General features: G+C 45.9%; 1 protein-coding gene across 2 annotated transcripts in view; it reads right to left on the bottom strand.

Annotated features, from left to right (window-relative positions):
• The window catches only part of Syt16 (synaptotagmin 16), a 284749-nt gene extending 266884 nt beyond the window's left edge, over positions 1 to 17865 (bottom strand). The window contains exon 1 of one of the 2 annotated variants that reach the window (XM_021179479.3): positions 17716 to 17865. In XM_021179479.3, coding sequence (XP_021035138.1) covers positions 17716 to 17728 — 13 coding nt within the window. In that variant the 5' untranslated portion in view covers positions 17729 to 17865. The remainder of the gene's footprint in view (positions 1 to 17715) is intronic. The other variant, XM_029484288.2, reaches the window with a different exon arrangement.
• Positions 17866 to 19602: the final 1737 nt, after the last annotated feature.

The following is a 19602-nucleotide window of genomic DNA, read 5'->3' as shown; positions in this document are numbered from 1 at the left end:
GCACCTCAGGAAGGCCTTTAGTTCATTCTTCCTTCACAAAATGTATCTTCACAGGGCAGAAAAGAAGAGAGAAAGCCACTCCTGAAAGCCCTTTTATGGCCCTCTTAACCCCTCATGAAGCAGAGCCTTCAAACCCAGTCACCTCCCACTGGGTGCCAACACACCTACATGATAGCACTGGGCGCTTTGAGAGAGATTCCGACCATAAGACTCCCTTCAGCATTTCTCAGAGCCCTCTCTGAGGAATGGGAGACACGGCTGGCTCTGCCAGTGTGCTGTGGCTCAGTATGGTGCCCCTAGAAAAGTTATGGAGAAGCAAGCTGAGGTGAGTTGGGCAGGTGTTTAACACTTGAGAGTCATTCGCCATCGTGGCTGTGACACCCTCTTCATGTTGCTAGAACCACACATAAGCCTCAGACTAACTAAGGTTGCACCTCGTTGAAGAAGTGTTGTTCCAACGGTTAGGGCTGACCAAAGTAAAGGGACAGTTTCACCAGCAGAGGGCGCTCCACGGCTGCCCCACACACAGTTGGAGTCTGTCTTCTTCCTGCTGCAAGCTTCTATTGGCACCTCAGACAATTAGACACATGGGGTTCTAGATCCCTTGGCAATCGTCGAAACATATACCAAGTAGTTTATTGTGGGCTCCTAACAAAGTTTCATACAGTTCCCATGTAGGCAGGGCAGTTGTGCTAGAGAGTAAAAGGATGCAGATATCCTTCAATACTGAGAGGGGAATGAGTTGGAAGAAGTATGGAACCCAAGTCCCATTCCCATCTCTACCTGGGAGGGTAGGGATTGGAGGAGCTACTCCAGAAAGCCCGCAGATGATGGTCACTAGGCACCATCCAGCAGTGGCCGGTGGTGTGAATGGCTAGGAGGGGTCATCTGACAGCTTCGATGCCTGGATCTGGCCCTCAGCTGCTGCAGAGCAATGTGGCATAGTGGAGCCGCTGTGGTGAGTGCCCTGGCACCAGTCTCGGACTCACGTTATCCTGATGAGTGGAAAGGTACCCTAATAATGACAGAAACAGTATTTCTCGTTCTTGGTTAGGAACAGCTAATCACAAAATTAACGTAGAAGAAAAAAAAAAACAGGATTGACCTAAAACATAATTGTCATATATATAATTGTCATATATATACACATACACACACACATATATATATGACAATATATATGTGTATGTGTATATATATGTGTGTGTGTGTATGTGTATATATATATATATATGGCCTGCTATATATGTTCCTTCAATGCACAGAAAATGTACAACCTCAGACCATCCCCTTTAACCAGCTTTGTAACATAACTTCAGCCCAGTCTTGATTTATACACACATTATCTAACACACCAAGGTGTTTTTACACAACTGATGCAACTTACTAAATATTTTTTCTTTTAACAATTATTATAAGGCTTTTTTAGATAAGTTTTTCGTATTTTTATTGCTGGACATCAGAGAGGAAGGAAGCCCACATCGGGGGAATGTGCAGTTCTGAACATGGCCACACGATGGCAGGGTGACGCTGCACACCAGAGCCGATCCACAGTGTCCAGTCTGGAACCTTAGCGTGGTTAGGGAATCCAGCAGAGTTAAGATAAGCACAGCTGGAAAGCCTATTCCTTCAGAAGTAAAGGGCTTTCTTTCTGAGCGGCTCATTCTCCTCTCGTTAATGTGTTTCACGGAGACAAGCTCTTCAAGAGCCTGAGTGAGGCAAACATGCCTCTGACATACGGCGCTGCCTTTTTGGAGAAGGATCAATGGAATTCCATTAGGAACAACTCTGTCCCTGGTCTTGATAAGGTCTTTAAACAGAAAGAGACAAGCTCAAAGTCAAATCCTTCACGCAACAGGTAGCCAACTGCCTCAGACAAGAGAGAGCAGAAGCTCTATAGGTCTTCATGTTTTCTTAGTCCTCCTTTGCCAGGACGTACATACCAGTTTACTTTCTACAGGGGAGGCAGGCAGATTAGGAAATCTGACACCAGCTAGAAAAGAACTAAGAATTCATGAGAGAAAATAAAAATCATACTGAGCACTACTAATTTTTTGAGCGCCCCCCCCCCCCCATGCAAAGAGGGCTGTGGGTAAAGATGGCTACCTCCAAGCCTGGGTTTAAACCCTAGGGCCCACATGGCAGAAGGAGAAAATCAATTTGTCCTCTGGCGCTCGCTCTCTCTCTCTCTCTCTCTCTCTCTCTCTCTCTCTCATACACATGCACACACACACATGCACACACACACACAAACATAATCTTAAAAGGGTTTTTATGGGCTGGAGAGATTGCGCAGTGGTTATAGAACTTGTCGCTCTTATAGAAGATCTGAGTTTGGTTCCAAGCACCCACAGCCATCCATAATTTCAATTCCAGGGGAGGCTGTGTATTCTCACCTGTACAGCTACAAGGAATGCACATGGCATGCATACATACATGCAGGCAAAACACTCCTATACATATAGTGATAAATTATAAATAAATTAACTTAATTAAAAGGTCGTTTACATATCCAAAGCAATCTAGAAAATCATGCCAGCGGAGTGGCACACAACTGAACCCCAGCAGTGAGCAGCACAGGCAGGCAGACCATCAGTTTGGAGCCAGGCTGGTTATAGAGCAGGGGCTGTGACTCACAAATGGGAATGAAGAGAGGCATCAAGAAAAGCATCGTGGAAGAAACTAAGACAAACATACATGAACGCAGGTGTCCCCTGTGACTCACTGGGCAGTCAGCGGTGCCCCCTGGTCCTCCCATTGCCTTGGCAAGCTGCCCTAGAGTCAACAGCTAAATAAATCACACTTTGGTTTTTGTTTGGTTTGGGTTTTGTTTTAGCAGTTGAATGGGTTCTCTTGTCTGTGATTAAAAAAAAAAAAAAAAACTGGCTATTGAAGAAAAGGAAAAAGACAGAGTAGCAGAATTACTCTATAGGAAAATAAATCCAAAGCTCATTCCACAGAGGCCAGAAGACAGTGAGGAATGGGCAGGGGAGGGACAGAGTAGGGGACAGAGCAGAGAGGCCACAGGGTTTTACGCTGCACAGGGCTGGTCTTCAGCTCAAGATTGTTTATGTTTCTAAGACGTGACCTTCTTTCTCTCCAAAATACCACCTGGCTCGCTACATTCTAGATTAGTTACTTGTCATTGCTATGGTGAAGCGCCATGACCATGGCAGCTCACAGAAGGAAGGGAGGGAGGCAGGGAGGCAGGGAGGCAGGGAGGCAGGGAGGCAGGGAGGCAGGGAGGCAGGGAGGCAGGGAGGGTGGGTCTATTTTGGTCGGTGATTCCAGAGGGATGGGTCCATCACCATCACAGCAGAGAAGCACAGCAGCCAGCACCAGGCATGGCCTTGGGGATGGGGACAGCTGAAAGTTCAGGTCAAGCAGGAGACAAAGGGCAAGCTGGATGTGGCCTGAGCCTTTGAACTCCCAAAGCCATCCCTGGTGACAAACTCCCTCCAGCACAGTCAAACTTTCTAAGGCTCTCAAAATGGCACCAACTGGAGACAAAGCATTCAAATGCCAGAGACTATGAGGAACATTTTTTTTTTCATTTAAACCAAAATATCCAAAAGTCTAAAGTGAATGTATCATGTATATGTTGAGAAAAACAGAATCTGTTCATGTGTGCATCGCAGCAGAGATTGCAAGAGCAAGAACAGTTGTTCACAGCAGAGCAGAGATGCTTGGGAGCAGGAGCAGGGAGTTCAGAGACTAGAGAAACCAACCCCCAGGGATTCGGTCTCCAGGCTGTATAAAGTGTGTGGGAATAAAGGCCTTGGTCAGGAACAAAGGGGTGACTGTTGCCTGGGGTGACAGATGCCATTACCCAGAGCTGCTCCTTACCTGCTGTGCACTCACACTAAAATCCCACACTGTTGCTCATAAACAGGCAGGACTAGGACTACAATGCATTGGTGAAAAATTCTGTTGGGGACACCCGAGGGGTGCTGGGGACCGAGATGGGGACCTCATACATATGAGACACATACAGCATTATAAAATGAGGCTAGCATTTTCCAAATAACCACTTTAAAAATGTGTAAGTGAAAAGTATTATCATGGAAATAATTTTTCTGTGGTGGAACCTGGAGTGGAAGACAAATCTGAAGAAATTTCTAGAAGGAGGAGGCAGGCACGGGGGAGGGAGTGAAGGGAGGAAGAAAAGCCTTCCCAAAGGCAAAGGAAAAGGGCGTCAACCTGCACAACGTGAGCAGGTGTGGCGCCAACCTGTGGTGGGCAGGTGTGAGACACTACCGAGCTTCCGCTGATGCCAGCGTATGGAGACCTACAGCAGAAAGAAGGCAGAGAATATGGAAAACCAAACCCTCAAAAAGAGAACGACTAAGAACTGAAGAGGGAGGTGAGATTTAAAAAGCAAAACGTCTAAATATAAACAAATCCACATGACAATGCTTAAAACAAAAATGAAAGAAAATGTGAAACTCATACACCTGAGTCTTAGATTTAGAAATGCAGAGCAAAGAAACAAAAGGCAAGGCAGGCCCAGAGACTGGCCTTAACAACGAGACTGTGTCTATTAGCACAGCACACAAGGAAGGGAAGCCATTTTCCTGTGGAGGAAGCTAGTTGGCAGGGCTCTTATGGGGAGTGGGTAAGAGGTTTACAGATTCGGAAGTTGATGCAGCTGAGGAGGGTTACCCAGGTAAAGACATTCCTGAGAAATGGACAACACCTTGCTTTTGAAAAATGCTCGCTCAAGCAAAGTAGGTTCTTGTGAGAAAGTGCCTGCCTCTGTGAACAGTTCTCACAGATACAGATGTGGCAAATTGAACCCAGATGAGCGAAGACATCGTGAGTGACTCAGGGGCCTTCTTGTTTTCTGCAGTCAGGGTATTCTATCATGGCAGACCCTGAAAACAACAAAAACAAACAAACAAGAAGGAGTAGGGGTTTCGTCTCATAGCTGTTCCAAGCTGAGGAGGGTCACCTCTGGAGAGGGTACTTCAGGGACTATGGAAAAAGAGGGTCCTCACCAGATGTAATGCCAGCACCTGGGAGACAGAGGCCCGAGGACCTCTCTGAGTTGAGGCCAGCCTGGTCTACAGAGTAAGTTCGAGGATAGCCTGAGCTACAGAGTGACACCCTGCCTCAAAAAAAAAAAAAAAAAATGGGGGGGAGGATAAAGTAAGGTGGATTCTCTGGTCACTTTGCAGGAGGAGAGTTTTAACTTGAACGGTTGTGATGGACCACATGATTGCCATCTTGTGCTCTCGGAGAAACTTTTTTTAAAGGCACTGTTAGAGGGCGGAAAACAAAGGATTATGTTGCAGAATAAACCGGGATTTGCCAAGGAAGTGGGGTGGGGGCGGAGTGGGCCAGACAGAGTGAGCCAGTGAGAGGAAGTGGGTGCCCAGCGATAGGGACTTGCATAAAGGGCAAAGAGAAGGATTTGTATCGAGTCTGGAAGAGCTGTGGGTATTTGGCAGGGTGGATTGTGTCGGAACAGGAAGGATGCCAGGAGAGTTGGTAGCTTGGAGGAGAAAGATAGCTCAGCATTTAGGATTGTGGGAAGAGTGGTGGATGGTAAAAGACTGGAGAAGACAGCTGTCTTGGGAGGCCTTCTATGGGTGCAGGATCTGGGTAGGAGCTGGTCACTGTGCAAAGATACAGCCCGAGAAGGGTGTGGATCCTCAGTGAGCAGGGGGCAGGAAGAGCTCAGGAGCGCTGACCCCTAGTGGACGACAGACAGATGCAGCAGTTGGATAAATGGAACTGGCTGCCTTTAGGGAATCATGAGTCTTGTTGAGGGGGGCGGGGAGCACCCATCTCTCTTGTGTGGAGATGAAAGGGAGAGGTAAGAGCCTGTAGAACTTTTACTTTGAGAAGTTAGCAATGGAGGGGTGACGTAGCAGGGGTGAAGTAAGGGTGGCATTGAATGAAGCCAAGGGTTCTAGTACAGGTGACATCAAAGAATGCTAAAAGTAATGGTTCCTTCTGGATCCAGTCATTTGGGGGTGACACTGGTGAGTCCCACTGCCAGGAGTGTGCTATTGCAGAAGCAGCAAGGGTCTAGACAGCATCAAAGGAAGGGAACGGAAAAAACAGAGGGCTGATGGAGAGAGCTGCATCTGGTCTGGGGTGAAAGGGAGGTAGGTTCCTCGCAGCCGGAGCTCCTCCACAGGACCCAACACGTACACTTACAGGTGTCTCAAGAATGAATGGAGCTGTTGTAGGGTGAAAGCCACTGGCATCTATATAGAAAATTCCCATTTGGGTATAGGGGGAAATCCTGTTGTTTTAGAAGAGTTGTGCTCAGTAAGTCAAACATGTGAAGGACAGGGGAACCTCAGTGTGAGGATAATAAGCAGGGAAGAATCTCATGGGGAGAAAAACAGAAAGCCCGTCCACAGGTTAAGTTTTCTGGTCCCTGAGTGTTTGAGCCCCATCTAGAATCAGTTAGCATTGTTCCTAGAAGAAGGCACGAATTCCATCCTTATCGATAGCTGGGGGATCTTCTCGATAGGCAGGAGAGTTAGGCTTCCTTAAGTGCAGCCAACACAGTTGACCCTGAAGGGTGTTAAGCTGATCTGAGATTTCTTTAAGATGTTCTGAGAGCTGATAAGACAGACAAGACGGGGCTGGTGAGATGGCTCAGTGGGTAAGAGCACCCGACTGCTCTTCCGAAGGTCCAGAGTTCAAATCCCAGCAACCACATGGTGGCTCACAACCATCTGTAACAAGATCTGGCTCCCTCTTCTGGAGTGTCTGAAGACAGCTACAGTGTACTTACATATAATAAATAAATAAATCTTTAAAACAAAAAACAAAAAAAAACAACAACAACAAAAAAAAGACAGACAAGACAAAGAAGCCTCCAGTCTGGCTGTTTCAGTTCTGAGTCCTGGGGAGAGGGGGAGAGGGGGAGACCCAGAATCAGAGGGGTGAAGGGGGCAGGTCTGATACTCTATGGTCCTGTTCTCCAACGGTTCTTGATCTGTCATTAAAGAAAGCCAGAGGCCAATTACTGAGTAGAAGATACAGGAGGGACTTCCAGTCCCAAGAGGAAAAGGCAAACACAGGGAAGGAGGGGAAGGTTTTCTGCCACGCTTTGGAGAAAGACGTAGTCAGCAGCCATGTGAGGTCTCAGGAGGAGCTGGAGCCTGTGGCCACTGCTAAAGGCGGTGGTCATGGACGTTTGACAGGGGCTAGGTGGGAGGAGCCACTGAAGTTTAGGGCAGGTGGGAGGAGCAGAGATAAAAAGATTATGAAGGGCATGCTTTTCCAGGTGGGAGATGGTAACACCCAGCAATTGTGTCCTAAGGCAAGTGGAAAAAGAACAAACTCTGTGTGTGTGTGTTTTGTCCGAGGATCCAAAGGAAGCTGAAGTGGCGTGGAAAGGGGCAGGGTAGTGTAGCCCACCTCCCAGAGCTAAAAGCTGGTAGAGCAAAGGGGAGGCCGGAAGGGACTGGCACAGCGTAGCTTTCTCGGAGTAAAGCCGGAAGGGACTCGTAGAGCATAGCTTTCTCAGAGTAAAGCCGAAGGGGCTGGTACAACGTAGCTTCCGGTAGCCTAAAACTACATACAACAGAGAAATCATCTGGATGACCCATGAGTCACCTTTTTAGAGATCGCCAGAGCTGTCTTTAGAGGGTTAGGATCACAGCTCTCTCTTAATTTCTTCAAGCTAACAAAAGGGGAGGATCTAGCTACAGAGCCACAATAAAAAGCAACACGGTAAAGATCCCGAACACAAATCGTCCATTCCATGGACGTATGCATCCTTCGAGTGTGTCCTGTGACTGAGCTCGTTTTTGTAACACACAAAAACGAGACTGTTAGGACTACTACAATTCTTACTGAGAGCAAAATTAATAAACTAGTTTCACCCTTACTGGAAGAAACTGCAAGAAAACCATATACAGAACCCTTTGCAGATTGCCTCGGGGGTTAGGAATACTGATTATTTTTGACACTGCTTTGTTACAGCCATTGCTAGGTAAAGTCAGGGCTGGAGCGATGGCTCAGTGGTTAGGAGCACTGACTGCCCTTCCAGAGGTCCTGAGTTCAAATCCCAGCAACCACATGGTGACTCACAACCATCTGTAATGGGATCTGATGCCCTCTTCTGGTGTGTCTGAAGACAGCTACAGTGTACTCATATAAATAAAATAAAGCTGAGAGAGAGAAAGAGAGAAAGAGAAAGAGAGAGAGAGAGATTGTTAATAAGAAAAAATTACAACAGGATTAAACAAGGTTGTCTAGTAAGGTTAAATTCAATTGTACAATCGGCTGTACCATGTACCGGAACCCCACAGAAGGGTAAGATAAAGGTAACCAAAGACTCCTGTAGAAGCACCTGGAAGCTTTGTAAGAGAAGTCACTTAAAGTCGGCATAAAATCAGCATCTAATTAGCAATTTAAGTAAAGAATAGAATCCTACTGAGTCACTTTTATAGGGTGTTCCAGCAGTGTTGCAAGGACACCACTGGGATATCCCAAGTAATTTCTCACACCTGTGAGTTGAACGGCAGCTTATCTGGCAGCCCCCTCTAACCAGGGCACATGGGTGATTTTGGGTGCAGAAAGACTCACAGCCGTAAGGGAGACTCTTCCAGATATAGGTAGTCTTCCCTGGTTGGTAAATAGAGCTTTTAAATCTGACCTCAGCATTTAAGAAGCTAGACGTGTTTCCTAGCTGTAGATAGGCACTTCGGTGCTAAAAAGCAAGTCAGGGAAGGTCCTGTCATATATCGGGGAATACACATCTCACGAAGAGGATCCTTAGTGACAAATAATTGTACAAATGCCATTTCCTACAGCCAAATAGAATGTCTGGATGTCCCTTGAATGGTCAAGGAGACATACAGATCATCTTAATCTTGAGTCCACTTTCCTGGTGGGTGTTTAAGACCAAAAGGTAGCCAAATATTTTTGGCTACCTCTACTGTTAAGGCCAGTCCAGAATCTACACCACAGGAGTCACTTGGGTTTGTGAAGTATCTGGCTTCTTGAGCTTCTCTCTCAGCAGTTGTTCATCTATGTGAGAATAAGTCAAAGGCCTTGCTTGGCCTGGCTGTGGCTTCTGTTGGAAACCATATGGAAGTCTTCCCTCTGTGTTGGCTCTCCTCTTTAGAGACTAGACTCTGGTTAGGGTTCACTGAGTGGGATCTCCATGGCCTTCTGTCAACAAGAGAACAGGTGACTTTCACGGCTGCAGAACATTTAGAGATGCCTGGCAGTCCCTGGGACCTCACAGCCCTTGGAGAATGAGGGGAAACAACATACCCCCCTTCTTCGTGTCTCTGACGTCAACCGTGGCTCTCAAACACCTAGATCAGTTACACTCACCTGATACTTTTAACTACTGTAGGATATTTCAACCGTCAAATTGTTTCAATCTTTGATTAGACATGCATTTAGCTAGTTTTCGTATGTATTGCTCTAAACCTTAGAAACAATGCCACGTATATTATCTATAAGTTCTGTGCTTTACATTCTTTCAGATACTTACTCAGATGCCCCACCTTACGAAAGCTTTTTTTTTTTTTTCCCCTAGTGTAAGCATCCATCTATCTCCTCTCCCTTTGCTTCCTGTGTGGAGATGAAACGTGATTAGCCTTGTTTCCTGGCTATGAGGCAGCCTCATGGTCCAGCTGCCAAACCTTCCTGGTCACGATGGACTCTCCCCCTCTGAAACTGCAAAGCCAAAATAAACCTGGTCTCCTGGAGCTGCTTCTGTCTGGACGTTCTATCACATCAAAAGGAAAGTACCTAACACAGTCAATGTTCTTGAAAGCCTACCAGCAGAACGGTCGCATTTGCACAATGCGTAAGACTGTGGGGAACTAGGCAGAACCACTCAGGGAGCTGTGAAATGAAGGAAATTAACGTTTGTGTCATCAGCATCCTATACAGGGAAGGGAGAGCACCTGTTGCCTCAGAAGTAAAAGACAGATGAGGACTATGAATGGGAGAAATAGTTAGAAGGCTGAGGAAAGAGTTTAGCCTCAAGGCCGCTAAGCATTATGGACTGCATCTGTCCTCCAAAACTCTTATATTCAAGCCTTAACCTCCAGAACCTCCAAGTGTAATAATGTGTAAAGAGATCATTTAGAGCTGGGCTGTGGTGGGCCATTCCTTTAATCCCAGCACTCAGAAAGGTAGAGGCAGGTGGATCTCTTAAGTTTGAGGTCAGCCTGATCTACAGAGTGAGTTCCAGGGCAGTCAGAGCTACATGGAGAAATCTGTTTTTGAAAAACTTGGGGAAAGAGGGCGGAGGGAGACAATTTTGGATAGATGTGACCATAAGGGAGACCCTAATCCTATTGGACCAGTGGCTCTATAAGAGAGCATTTCTCGTAACCTACTTTCTTCCTTCCACGCTATGAGGATGCGGAGGAAAACAAGCCATCTATATGCCTGAAGGAAAGACCTCGCCAGACACTGACATTGCTGCCACCATAATCTTGGACTTTCAGCCTCCAGAAGTATGAATGAACCAATCTCTGACGCATAGCCTTCCAGGCAATGGTGTTCTGCTGGGACTTCCCACTGCACTGTCTCCCAAGACCTCTGTTTCAACAGAAGAAGCAAAGCAGAGAGGTTCTGGGCTTGGGAACCTCCTGCATCGCCTTGTGGTAAAGAGATTCTGTTCTGGGTGTGGAGTGCTAACAGACTCCTCACCACCTACAGTCACAAACTATCCATGGCTAGGCTTCTGCACACAACCTCTTCCCAGAGAACTGGAGATAGGAATTTGGAATATCTATCTGTCTGTAAAGAAAATTATTGCCCCTTCCAAAAAACAGGAACCAGGTCCCCTGTAAAATCTATTCCTGAGTTGTAGCCCTCCCTCCTTCTCAAAGGTGTGTGGACAACCAGATCTAGGTTTTTGAAAAGCAGAAGGGAGATTTATTTCAACCACGTTTCCATAGGAGAAGAGACTGGTTCTCAAACGTATGTTCTAAAGCCCTTTGGTACTTTGAAATTTTAAAGTTCCCCAAGAACCTCATCATTATGAACTTTCTTTATCCGATTTCACTTTAATTTGATGGATATAAATTAATGCACAGAAATTAAATAAAGTATACGCAAAACTTTAACAGAACCTGATAATCTTTTTTTTTCCCCAAATTCATCTTTTAGACTTTGCATCATGAGGATCATCAAGAAGTTCGGCAGTGAATGAATATTTCAGCTGTCAAATTAAGTGTCTGTCTTAGGGTATCTATCGCTGTGATAAAACTAAAAGCACCTCGAGGAGGAAAGGATGTCTTCCATCTTAACAACTATCAAGCCCCACGCCATCACTAAGAGAAGTTGGGGGCAGGAACTCAAGTCAGGAACTCTGGGCTCTGAACTTTCTCAAGGTCACTAGCATCTGTGTCCAACAGCACATGCATCGTAAGTGCACACACATGCGGTACACACTACAAGCATACTTACACAAAACAACGATCATGGGAGAAGAAAACCCTATAATTAATGCTTCTATTTAAAATCTAGAGCTCGGCACCTTGCGTGGTTTGTTCTAGAGTCTTATATTTCTGAACAGAACATTTGGTCTTCATTTTATATTCCTCACAATAATAGAATTAATCACTTGGTACCCTATTTCTGGATTGGTATTATGAAATTAGCTATAAGCTATGGGAAGCGTCTTGTAGGAAGGGAACAAACAGATATTTATTTAACACCTACTACGTGACAGGAACTTTGCACCACCTCATTTGCTTCTTGTAGCTCCCAGGAATGCAGTAAGCAAGGTCCTCCAGGAAGGCAGTTTACCTGAAGTAATCAACCCATTAAATGCCAAAGCCAGACACCTCGGAAGTCAAGCGGAGGTCCCGTCCACTGCATCACACCTGACTGAGCCACCCAGGCTTCTGAGATGCCTCAATCACACCATCTGAAAAACCAGTGCCCAGTAGCTTGTGTTCAGACTGCTCTCCGACATAAACCAGGGGAGTTTTTATGTAGGGTTTGGATAAAAAAAAAAAATCATCTTTTAAATCTTAACCTTCACTCTACTATGAGTCAAACTACAAAGTGTGACTTGCTGCATTCCTAAAATTAGAATCCAAAGAATATCACACTCTGACAATATGAAAATCTATGCTGCTAAAAACTAGAAATTGATATCGATTTAAAAAAGAAATCCACTCCAAAGGGATAGCATCCATCAACAACTGTAAACTGCCTAACACGAGATGTGCAGCATCCTTCATAGAAAGGGTCCCATGCAGAACTTCACAGTGTGCCTCAGATTCCTCCCTCAATCACTAGAGCATGGATTCTCAATCTGTGGCTCACGACCCCTTTGGGATTAAAAACAAGTGACAGGGGTCACTGAAGACCATCCGAAAACAAACTTATTTATACTACAATTCATAACAGTATCAAAATTACAGGTAGGATATAGCAAAGACATTTTATGGTTGGGGGGGGGTCATCACAACATGAGAAACTATTAAAAAGGCACAGCATTAGGAAGATTGAGAGCCACTGTCCTAGGAAGAGCTGTCACTGTCTGGTTTATTGTCTAGATAGCCATTGCTAAGTGGAATCTCAGGCAGGTGTTTATCAATACATGATGGTAAATAGCAGTAAGTGACTAAACGACATTGTAATGACCTAAGAGTGTATATCGTGCAAACCTACCATATTCAGGAAGAAACCTAGCCCTCCAAAAGGAGCTGGCCCAATGCTGTTATGAGACATGTAGGACATGTTCCATATTCATTTAGAGAGTCAAGTCAGTCGTGGAAAAGTGTCAGTGTGTACCAACTCCAAATGCCAAGCAGAAATTAAAACAAGTGGGATCAAACTCAAATAGCATGGAAACGTGTTCATGCAGATTAACATCCAGGATGGTTTATGACTATAACATCAGCTCAATCAATCGGCTCAGAATATTGTCTCCAGACCTTCCTTATGTTTTCTTCTCAAATTTCATCTTGGTTTAAAAAGCAGAAGTAGGAGACTGAAAAACAAGGCAAGAACCAGCAACCTCTCAGACCTTCCCCTCACACTTGTGAAGCCTTAGTCACGCTGAAACCTGAACATATATATCCCACAGCACTGAACTTCCCAGGCCTCTTGCTGCTAGAGCATCATACTAACCATACCCAAAGGCTGCCACCTTTCTGAGTGTCACTTAGGTATAAGCCCAGTACAGAAAGGAGATGTGCACACAGCACACTGACCCCTCAACAGCTAATGTAACCATGTCTGGACTTGCTTTCTAAACACCTGCATTAATTAAGAGTGTGGCAATGGATGTAACAAGATAACCTGTGAATATTGAGGCACTCAGGTACATGGGGGTCCATTATATTTCAGTGCATATAACGTTTTCCATAATAAAGAGTCAAACCAAAATTAGGAGTCCATAATTTTGAACCTTTCAAAAATTAAACTCTGAAACATTAGTTTAGAATATCTGGGATACAAATCAACATCCCAAAAAGAACTTACAGAGAAATTGCAAGAACAAGAGATCGCTAGTCTTACCAAGTGACATCTTGCTACACTTGCATTAGTCCTTTCTTGCTCATATGACATGCACATACTTATAAACACACATGCACATATATATATTTGTGTTTCCTCAACACTCTTGAGATTTAGTTGCAGATATATGCCCCCTCTTCCTATGTATGTCATCTTCCCCTAACAAGAAGTGCATTCCACTTATAAATGTAATAAAAACATAAAATTTGTGAAACTTGACACTGCTGCTATTTGCCTCCTATATTAACATAATCCATCTTCAAGGTGCTTTTGGCTATGGTGTTTCAGCACAGCAATAGAAGCCCCAAGGCAAATGGGATACTTAAACACAACACTATTCTCTACAGCATTGATCTTTCTGATCTAGGGTTTAACCTCAAACCCTCCATCGCCCTGGCTGTCTCCTTAGCATGGATAAAGCCTCTGCAGTCTCCCGTGACATTAATATTTACAAATGTGCCTCAGTTAGTGTTTTCATGGCGTCTCCTTGTGATTAGAATCAGGTCGTACATCTTTGGTAAGTGGCACCCCGTCCTTCCCCAGAGCTTCCTATCAGGATAGCAGGTTGTTGCAATTCTTTATTTAAGATAGCATATCTCTGGTTCCTCCACTATAAAACTACCATTTTGTTTTTACAACTAGCAAGATATCGGTGGGGAAATTCTTCTAAGAATTTAAGTATTCCACTGCCTTAGGGTTTCTATTGCTGTGATGAAACACCACAACCAAAAGCACGTTGGAGAGAAAAGGACTTTCTCTGCTGATGCTTCTCTATCACTGTTTATCCTCAAAGGAAGTCAAACAGGGTGGGACCCTGGAAGCAGGAGCCAATCGATGTAGAGACCATGGAGGGGGTGCTACTTTCCGGCTTGCTCTCCATGGCTTGCTCAGAATACGTTCTTATAGAACCCAGGACCAACTTGCGATATCCTATAGACAATGGGTCTGGCCCTCCCCCATCAATCACTAATGAAGATCTCAGGGCAGCATTTTCTCAATTGCAGTTGCCTCCTCTAAGATGATTCTAGCTTATGTCAAATCGACATAAAGCCAGCAGCACACTGCTCCCTTTACACGCGTGTTCAGGAGCCACAGGTGAGTCTTGCTTGAACTGATTATTGCTGTGGTGTTCGTTAGAACACAATGCTTTCTGCAGAAGACGGCACCACCCATGAATTGTCCGAGTTTCCGGGTCCGCTGTGATGTTCTACCTCTCCCTAAAGTTATAGTTGCCATCATTTGTAAATATCTCAATCATTACTGGGATTGGAGATAGTTTTACTCAATAATGAACTTATTTGCACTCAGGCAACTCTCTTTTAGAGTCTGCACATTCTACTAGAGCGTGTCAAGCACCCATCTGGCAGTAAAAATCCAACTTTTCCTGCTAGGGCTCCGCATTTACCTCCTCCTGCCCTGACTCACTCACTTCCTTCCACACTGAGAGGAGTAGACATTGCTGATGGAGTTGAAAAGATGAGGATAAAGTAGCTGCAGGTTGCTGGGAAATGGAAAGGGGAGTGGGGAGGAATGACTGATGGTAGAGACTGCCTGCCTGTGGGTTAGCAGCAATCGGTTTCTGAATGGACCAGGCAAAGGTAACTCATGAGCATCCATGCAATGGACCAGGAACAACCCAAGCAATCCAGAGAAACACCTTAAGATAGAGAATACTTATCTGCAACACCTCTGGAGATCCAGCAGCCCAAGGATTGCCCGAGACTTCTGGGGCACACTTCAGTTAGCTATCTCCAACCATTCAAAGCATGTCCTGGAGAGTTTACTCTTTTTATTTCTTTTTTTTTTTTAAATCATATTCTATTTACTCAAGACTTTCATACAATGTGTCTTGAGTGTTTTTCTTTTTTTAAAGATTTATTTTTTAAAATTATATGTGTCTGTGCGTTTATGAGGGGGTATCTTCAGAGACCCTCAGAGACCAGACAAGGGCGTTGAACCCCCCCGGAGCTGGAGTTACTGGTGACTGTGAGCCACTCAACATGTATGCTGGAAGTTAAACTTGGATCCTTGAGAAGAGCAGAATACACACTTAATTGAAGTGCAATCTCTCCAGCCCCTTGAGAAAATGCATGCTTAAAGGTAGATTATAGACACACACCCCCATGTGCACTCATGAGCATGCACATATAAAAAGGCACCTTCAAAACAACCACGCAACAGTGATTCAAAAGTGAAGACCCTTGATAAAAAGTATTGATAATGCAACAAGTGCCACCCAGGAAAGACAAATAGAAACTACTTGGAACACAAAATTACCCATTACCTCAAACTTAGCTCAAAATACCCCTGAGTAGCACCATTTACAACGCACACCTGGGCGCTTAACCATTTCATAAAAACTTACTGGAAACCAGTTGAGGATCCCAACTTCTCTAGAAACCGCCCTTCAGTCTATGACTGGACACAGGACAGTCTCTCCGGGTTCTCATTCTTTTTGTGTGTGAAGACTGTTTTCCAGACAAATATATATTTTTAATTTAAATATCTCTGTGTCCTACCTATACTCACAAGCTATAATCACGGAGAAGCTCCTTTGGGATCCCTTCCAAGAACAACAGAGCACAACAGGCTGCCCTCTGCCTGGCTTTACAGCTGGGTTTTCCCTCAAGGAGAAATGTAAGGAGGCGTGAACCTCGAAACAAAAGCAATCAGGCAACATCGAGGCAGACTGTAGCCAGGTTTGATGCATCTTAGTGAGGCCATCTCCTCACTGTGTGACGTTGTTCCCCGTCCCCCTGCCTCTCACCTGTCATCCCCTTTCCTGAAGAACTGAAGATAGAAATTCTGTATTGCTGGAACTCTTTAGTTACCATTTACACAAATAAGGCCAAGTGCAATTGTTTCTTTGTTAATAAAAATCTAAATGTATGGCTTCTTCCCCCTAGACCTACCTAATGTGTATACTTTTGTCCATAGAAACAGAGCTGAGAACAAAAAGGGTTGTCTCTAGTAGTTAATTTCGTGCCACCCCCTGATCTACAGAAAGCAGAGAGGGTCCAATGGTGTCCCCACACAAACAAAATGACGGCGAATGGGAGATGAGTGAGCAACCACACACATGTCCATTTCTCTTGCATGCCTACCACTTATGAGATACATACCCATCACTTTCCCTGGTATGGCAGGCTCACTACACATGTGTATATACATAATCTACACATGCATATACTTTTTTTGAAACAGGGTTTATAACTTGATATCCTCCTGCCTCAGCCGCTCAAGTCCTGGGATTGCTGACTTGTGCCTTTACATCCAACAGCCACAGTTTTAAGGTTGGGAACAGGGTCACAATCCCACTACTGAGGGGCTTGGGAGATAAAAATGGCAAGGCTTTTAACTTAAAACTGTGCATCCTCTGTACTGTATGCAAGCTGTGTTCTTGACTGAATAATGATTCGTTTGAAGGGAAAAAAATAATGAAATTTTGACCCTCACCATCCATCTTTGTCCCCTCTCATCTCTCAAAATTGCCCTGTGTCTGTAATCTCATGGTACATTCAGTGAATGAAGTCCCTACTGTGTGTCATGACTTTTGCTGAGGACTTTAGATGCTAAGTCTAAGACAAGTGTTGCGACTTATTTTACTCTGCACTCCTTTTGAGGTTCCACTAACAGGTCAAGCTACAGCTACATGTAATCAGTTTTCTTAGCGGTAACCCTAATTTCCAAAAACAGCAGCAAAGACTCCAAGATGCCAACAGCAGGCCAACCCTTGCAACTCTTCCAGTCTTCGGTGTCAACCTTCCTTCTCTGCACGCCCCTTTCATTCACTCTCCATGGCAGCCAGGCAAGGTCTGTGGCTTCAGAGCCCCAGAACAGAGCCCAGTGGGGCCACCCACCAGGAGGAGGGCGTGCCAATCTGACCCAGAACTCCAGGAAAACCTTGAACTCACAGCGCCCCAATACTGGGCTCCCTAAAAACTGGCTGTGGGCCTGGAGGCAGTCCCCAAAGGGCTGCGAGGCCCAGCCCTGCTGCCTTCAAGCATCAAGTGTCCCCCTCCAGTCGGGTGCTGCATCCCTCCTGAGAGGTCCTCGGATCCCCAACCCTATCCAGTCCTGTCAGCCATAGCAGGTGATGGGCACGGTGACAAGGGCCGGCTCCGGAGATGGGGTACCCGGTCGCTGCCCCCGCGAGCTGGGCACAAAGGCAGGCGCGCGCGCGGGAGAACTTGCCACCCCGGATGCCTTGCCCCCGCCCCCGGGGAACCCCGCACTTACTGTCAGTCGCCATGGTCGCGTCGGGGGGTTGCAGGGCGGCCGCCCGCGGCTGGGGTACCCACGCCGCGCCCGGCCGCGCGCGTTCTCGACAGGCCCCGCGCGCTCGAGGGCCGCGACGCGCACAGACGCTCCCGCCGCGCGCCCCCGTCGCGCCGCCCCGAGCCCCGTGGTGGCTGCCAGCTGGGTCGCCCCCGCCGGCGTCCCCACACCCTAGCGGAGCCGACCGCCACCGAACCTGCCCTGCCCAGCCCGTAGCATCATCCCTCCCTAAGACAAAGCAGCTAGCAACCTGGCCCGCTCCTCTCCAGGTTTCTTGCCCGCTCTATTCTCCCGCTGAACAAACACTTGGTATCCTGCCTTGCTTTTTTTCAATTCATCCGGGCCTGGTGCTTCTTTGCAGCAATGTCGACCCTGAGCCCCAGCTCAAAGGAGCAAAGCAGGGAGCAGGTGGGGGAGAGAGAAGCAAGGATCACACAGGTGCCTCCTGTGTGTGAGGACCAAGACTCCTCTCATTCTCTTGTTTTGTCTCCAAGGTGAAAATAGAGCCTTGTGTGTAGTAGGCTATCAGATCTCTATTAAGCGACTTAATGGAGGACTCTAACTGGAAACCTGCGTGAATTAATGAGTTAGTGAATAAATGGCCAATTAACTAATTAGATGTGAACAGGATGGGTGACTAACGAGTGGATAATTGCGAGCCGGACCACAGGCGGCTCCGATGACTTGTATTAAAGGAAAGTCATCAGCATTGCCTCAAGGACCATCGCGGTTAAAAGGACTTTGAAATGAGTCCACCTGTGGGTGTTTGTTCGCAGTACATCTTGTTGAATGCTATAAACCAATTACTGAAAGATCCTTGCTATATTTAGGGACCGGCAGCAAATGAGAAACCACCACCACATGGGGAAGCATCAAGTGGCTCAAACTCAAAGCCTAAGCACGGGAAGCCATTGGTTTTTTGTTTTTCGTTGTTGTTTGTGCAGGCACGATGCCTTTGGTCCACTTGAGGCCACTCTTTTAACCCAAACAGTAAGGATGCCAGTGGGCGTCATCTCAGGCATCGGTGGACACCAACAGAATTCAGGTGCAAAGCAGAATCAGAAACAGTTGCCGTCTGACCAGGTGGGCAAAGGAAGATACCGGAAAACAACAAAAGGGTCCTCTCTGATCAGTCCACAGGATGTAGGTGAGGGAGTCAGCATGGTGAGGGTGAACCGCATCCACATTCTGTTGGCTGCGGCTTTCATTTTAATCTGTTTACAGCGCATGTGATTCTTAAGCACAGACACCAGGTTCATGTTTTAGTTATAACAACCCTCGGTGGTGGTGGTAGGGTCCCCAAAGAGACACGAGAAGAGCACTAAAAACGCCTCAAGAACTGTGAACCTGTCTGAAGCTCAAAAACCTTCATGTTAAGCTATTTTGATCATCAAGGTAGAGAGGTGGGTTTGACTCCAAGGGCCAGAACATCGGTGAAGCTCTTTAGTCATTAAAGTGCTTTTCGACATTATAAGAGGGATAATGATGACCCAAAGCCTGGGTTTCACGAGTGACATGTGGGCAGTAGAACCAAACGTCACCTAGAAAGGGCCGAGAAACTAGTGGACTTCAAAGATTGGAGGTCCTTCGTGTGACAACAGTCTCAGAAGGCTCAGCACTAAGTGAAGAGAGATTCAGGAGGGCAGGGTTGATATAAGGTTTATTGTCATGAGATAAATGATTGTTCTATAAGATAGATAATCCACACATCCAAATGTGGTCAAGAAAAAAATATACCCTTTTAGCTTCTGACCCAAGTGGCCATTGTTAAGTTTGATTTCAGGGAGTCGTCTATGAATCCAGGTTTGTCTGTGGTAATTCCTTCTCCCACTGAGAGGTTACAAGCAA

This window comes from Mus caroli, unplaced genomic scaffold (assembly GCF_978045245.1).
Source record: "Mus caroli unplaced genomic scaffold, Mus_caroli_1 scaffold_14, whole genome shotgun sequence".
NCBI classification, from domain to species: domain Eukaryota; kingdom Metazoa; phylum Chordata; class Mammalia; order Rodentia; family Muridae; genus Mus; species Mus caroli.
The sequence above is the reverse complement of the archived record's forward strand: the minus strand, read 5'-3'. Positions and strand labels throughout refer to the sequence as shown.